Source organism: Cebus imitator, unplaced genomic scaffold (genome assembly GCF_001604975.1).
Source record: "Cebus imitator isolate Cc_AM_T3 unplaced genomic scaffold, Cebus_imitator-1.0 Scaffold534, whole genome shotgun sequence".
NCBI lineage: Eukaryota > Metazoa > Chordata > Mammalia > Primates > Cebidae > Cebus > Cebus imitator.
This window is the reverse complement of record NW_016107849.1, coordinates 133901-138943: the sequence shown is the minus strand read 5'-3', so window position 1 is coordinate 138943 and position 5043 is coordinate 133901. Positions and strand designations below refer to the sequence as shown.

At 43.5% G+C, this 5043-nt stretch overlaps 1 protein-coding gene across 1 annotated transcript in view; it reads left to right on the top strand.

Moving 5' to 3' along the window:
• Positions 1 to 5043, top strand: part of LCT (lactase) — a 64039-nt gene that overhangs the window by 29707 nt on the left and 29289 nt on the right. Inside the window, exon 7 of the mRNA XM_037733513.1 lies at positions 3302 to 3947. Within this exon, the coding sequence (XP_037589441.1) occupies positions 3302 to 3947 (646 nt within the window). The remainder of the gene's footprint in view (positions 1 to 3301; positions 3948 to 5043) is intronic.

The following is a 5043-nucleotide window of genomic DNA, read 5'->3' as shown; positions in this document are numbered from 1 at the left end:
AAAAATCCAGCTCCTGGATTTACTGATTTTTTGAAGGGTTTTTTGTGTCTCTCTCTTCTTCTGTTCTGCTCTGATCTTAGTTATTTCTTGTCTTCTGCTAGCTTTTGAGTTTTTTTGATCTTGATCCTCTAGCTCTTTCAGTTTTGATGATAGGGTATCAATTTTCGATCTTTCCTCGCTTCTCTGGTGGGCATTTATTGCTATACATTTCCCTCTAGACACTGCTTTAAATGTGTCCCAGAGATTCTGGTACATTGTGTCTTCATTCTTGTTGGTTTCGAAGAACATCTTTATTTCTGCCTTCATTTCATTGTTTATCCAGTCAACATTCAGGAGCCAGTTGTTCAGTTTCCATGAAGTTGTGTGGTTCTGATTTAGTTTCTGAATTCTGAGTTCTAATTTGATTGCACTGTGGCCTGAGAGACTGTTTGTTATTATTTGCATTCTTTTGCATTTGCTGAGGAGTGATTTACTTCCAATTATGTGGTCAATTGTAGAGTAGGTGCCAGGCGGTGCTGAGAAGAATGTATATTCTGTGGATTTGGGGTAGAGATTTCCGTAGATGTCTGTTAGGTCCACTTGGTCCAGATCTGCATTCAAGTCCTGAATTTCCTTGTTGATTTTCTGTCTCGTTGATCTGTCTAATATTACAGTGGAGTGTTAAAGTCTCCCACTATTATTTTGTGGGAATCTAAGTCTCTTTGTAGGTCATTAAGAACTTGCTTTATGTACCTGGGTGCTCCTGTATTGGGTGCATATATATTTAGGAGAGTTAGTTCTTCTTGATGCATTGATCCTTTTACCATTATGTAATGCCTTTCTTTGTCTCTTTTGATCTTTCTTGGTTTAAAGTCCATTTTATCAGAGACTAGGATTGCAACTCCTGCTTTTTTTTTGCTCTCCATTTGCTCGATAAATCTTCCTCCATCTCTTTATTTTTAGCCTATGTGTGTCCTTGCACGTGAGATGGGTTTCCTGAATACAACACACTGAGGGGTTTTGACTTTTTATCCAATTTACCAGTCTGTGTCTTTTGACTGGAGCATTTAGTCCATTTACATTTAAGGTTAATATTGTTATGTGTGAATTTGATCCTGCCATTTTGATGCTAGCTGGTTGTTTTGCCCGTTAGTTGACACATTTTCTTCATTGTGTCAATGGTCTTTACCATTTGGTATGTTTTTGGAGTAGCTGGTACTGGTTGTTCCTTTCCTTGTTTAGTGCTTCTTTCAGGAGCTCTTGTAAGGCAGGCCTGTTTGCAATAAAATCTCTCAGCAATTGCCTGTCTAAAAAGGATTTTCTTTCTCCTTCACTTATGAAGCTTAGTTTGGCTGGATATGAAATTCTAGGATGAAAGTTCTTTTCTTTAAGGATGTTGAATATTGGCCCCCACTCTCTTCTTGCTTGTTGGGTTTCTGTGGAGAGATCTGATGTGAATTTGATGGGCTTCCCTTTGTGGTTAACCCAACGTTTCTCTCTTGCTGCCCTTAGCATTATTTCCTTCATTTCAACCCTGGTGAATCTGACAATTATGTGCCTTGTGGTTGCTCTTCTTGAGGAATATCTTTGTGGTATTCTCTGTATGTCCTGGACTTAAATTTTGGCCTGCCTTGCTAGGTTGGGGAAGTTCTCCTGGATTATATCCTGAAAAGTGTTTTCCAGCTTGTATTCATTCTCTCCATCACATTCAGGTACACCTATCAAACGTAGATTAGGTCTATTCACATAATCCCATATTTCTTGGAGGCTTTGCTCATTTCTTTTCACTCTTTTTTCTCTATTCTTGCCTTCTCATTTTATTTCATTGAGTTGATATTCAGTCTCTGATATCCTTTCTTTCTTCTGCTTGGTCGATTCAGCTATTGAAACTTTTGTATGCTTCGCAAAGTTCTCGTGCTATGTTTTTCAGCTCCATCAAGTCGTTTTTATTCTTCTCTAAGCTGTTTATTCTAGTTACCATCTCATCTAACCTTTTTTCTAGGTTCTTAGTTTCTTTGCACTGAGTTAGCACAAGTTCTTTTAGCTCTGAGAAGTTTGTTATTACCCACCTTCTGAAGCCTGTGTCTGCCAATTCATCAGATTCATTCTCCATCCATCTTTGATCCCTAGCTGGTGAGGAGTTGTGATCCCTTGGAGGAGGAGAAGCGTTCCGGTTTTTGGTGTTTTCATCCTTTTTGCTCTGGTTTCTTCCCATCTTTGTGGCTTTATCTACCTGTGGTCTTTGTAGTTGGTGACTTTCAGATGGGGTCTCTAAGTGGACGTCCTTTTTGTTGATGTTGAAGCTATTTATTTCTGCTTCTTAGTTTTCCTTCTAACGGTCAGGCCCCTCTGCTGCATGACCACTGGAGGTCCACTCCAGACCCTGCTTGCCTGGAGATCACCTGCAGGGGATGCAGAACAGCAAGGGTTGCCACCAGTTTCTTCCTCTGCTATCCCCGCCAGTTTACGGGTGTTGGTGAGTTGCTTGAGGAGACAGTGTGTCCCTTATAGGAGCTCAAGTGGTGTGCTGGGAGCTCCGTTGTTCTGTGCAGAGCTGCTGGGCAGGTACCTTTAAGTCTGCTGCAGCTGAGCTCATAACCACCTCTTTTCCCAGGTGCCCTGCCCTAGAAAGGTCAGCTTTATTTGTAAGTTCCTGTCGTGCTGCTGCCTTTTTTCATAGATGCCCTGCCCCACATGGAGTAGTCTAGTCACAGTCTGCCAGCAGAGGTGTTGCTGAGCTGCCACACGCTCTGTCCAACTGCTGTGTGAAGTGTCTCTGTAGTGGCAGACTGCCTCAGTAGTGGTTATTGCCCTTCCCCCTGCTAAGCTGGACCGTCCTGGGTCCAGCTGTGCTTGCTGTGAAACTCTCAATCCAGAACGTTTCAGATTGCTTGTTTTGTGTGGGGGTGGTACCCACTGAGCCAGATCGCCTGGCTTCCTGTTTTAGCCACCCCCCTTTCAGTTGAATGGGTGGCTCTGTCTCCTAGGCATTCCAAGAGTCAGTTGAAATAGCCGCCCAGACTTGTGTGAGTTTCTGTGCACCAGCCAGGCACTGGCTGAAACCACTGTGCTGAAAACTCCTGGTACTTTTCGGCCCGAGAATCTCCTGGTCTGTGGGCAGTGAAAACTTGTTTGGAAATGTGGTGAGCACTCACCATCTGCACTGTTCTCACTGGGAACTGCACTCCGGAGCTGTTCCTATTTGGCCATCTTCTGTTGTTGTTGTCTTTATTGACTTGTTGACCTGTTATTGGTTCATTTGTCCTGTTGTTGCATTGTTGTTATTACTCATCACTGTATTTCCTTCTTACTTTTTCACAAGGTGGCTCACTTGGTCCTCAAGGCTCATGCCAGAACCTGGCACCACTACAACAAGCACCATCGCCCACAGCAGCAGGGGCATGTGGGCATTGTGCTGAACTCAGACTGGGCAGAACCCCTGTCTCCAGAGAGGCCTGAGGACCTGAGAGCCTCTGAGCGCTACTTGCACTTCATGCTGGGCTGGTTTGCACACCCCATCTTTGTGGATGGAGACTACCCAGCCACCCTGAAGACCCAGATTCAACAGGTGAACAGACAGTGCCCCCATCCTGTGGCACAACTCCCCGAGTTCACAGAGGCAGAGAAGCAGCTCCTGAAAGGCTCCGCTGATTTTTTGGGTCTGTCTCATTATACCTCCCGCCTCATCAGCAATGCCCCACAAAGCACCTGCATCCCTAGCTACAATACCATCGGAGGCTTCTCCCAACATGTGAACCATGCATGGCCCCAGACCTCATCCACTTGGATTCGTGTGGTGCCCTGGGGGATAAGAAGGCTGTTGAAGTTTGTATCCCTGGAATATACAAGAGGAGAAGTTCCAATATACCTGGCCGGGAATGGCATGCCCATAGGGGAAAGTGAAGATCTCTTTGATGATTCCTTGAGAGTAGATTACTTCAATCAATATATCAATGAGGTGCTCAAGGGTAAGAACAATGGATATGCCAGTGATTGGAGGGTGGGTGGTACTTCTCCAAGTCTTCACAATTTTTTTAATGGTACAAAAAAAGTCTCCTAGGGAAATGGAGCCAAGGAAAGCATTTTTGGTAGTAATAATGGGGAGTCCTTCATATTAGCTTCCTAACTCTCTTTCCCAAAGGTTCATTCCTATCATTCACTTCTTTGCTTCTGTGGTTGTTTTGTTTTGTTTTTGGGATAGGGTCTTGTTGTGTTGCCCGGCTAGAAAGCTGGAATGCAGTGGCATAAACATGGCTCACTGCAGCCTCAAACTCCTAAGCTCAAGCCATCCTCCCTCCCACCTCAACCTCTTGAGTAGCTGGGACCACAGTGTACATCACTATGCCTGGCTTTTTCTTTTTAGACATGGGATCTCTTCACATTGCCCGGGCTGGTCTCAAACTCCTGGGCTCAAGCAATCTCACTTTATCCTCCCAAAGTGTTGGAATTACATGCATGAGCCACCATGCCTGACCCAGTGTCCTTATTGCCTCCCTTCTACATTCTGTCCATCTGAATCCCATGCAGTCATCAAGCCTCATCATATATATGTATATGTATGTGTGTGTATATATATATATACACACACACATACACACACACACACTTTTTTTAAGAGTCTGGGTCTTGCTCTGTCACACAGGCTGGAATAGAATGGCATGTTCATAGCCCACTGCAGCCTCAAACTCCTAGGCTCAAGTGCTCCTCCCAACTCCAACCTATTAACTCTTCCCTCATTGCTCCAGCCACACTCGTCTTCATTTCCTTTAATTGGCTGCAAAATCTATATTCTATGTCATTGATTTTGATCCAGTTGATCCACATCTATGGCCTCATTCTTACCTAAAATACTATTTCATGTGTCTTTTTATTCTAATTGGAAAGGTATGGCAAATAGGTTTCATTTCACAGGTCAGTCCTCAGTTAATCCAGGATGTTCTCATCTTGAGATCATTCACTTAATTACGTCCGCAAAGATTCTTTTTCCAAATAAGGTTATATTCACTGGTATCAAGGGTTAGAATTTAGACATATCCTTTTTTTTTTTTTTTTTTTTTTTTTTTT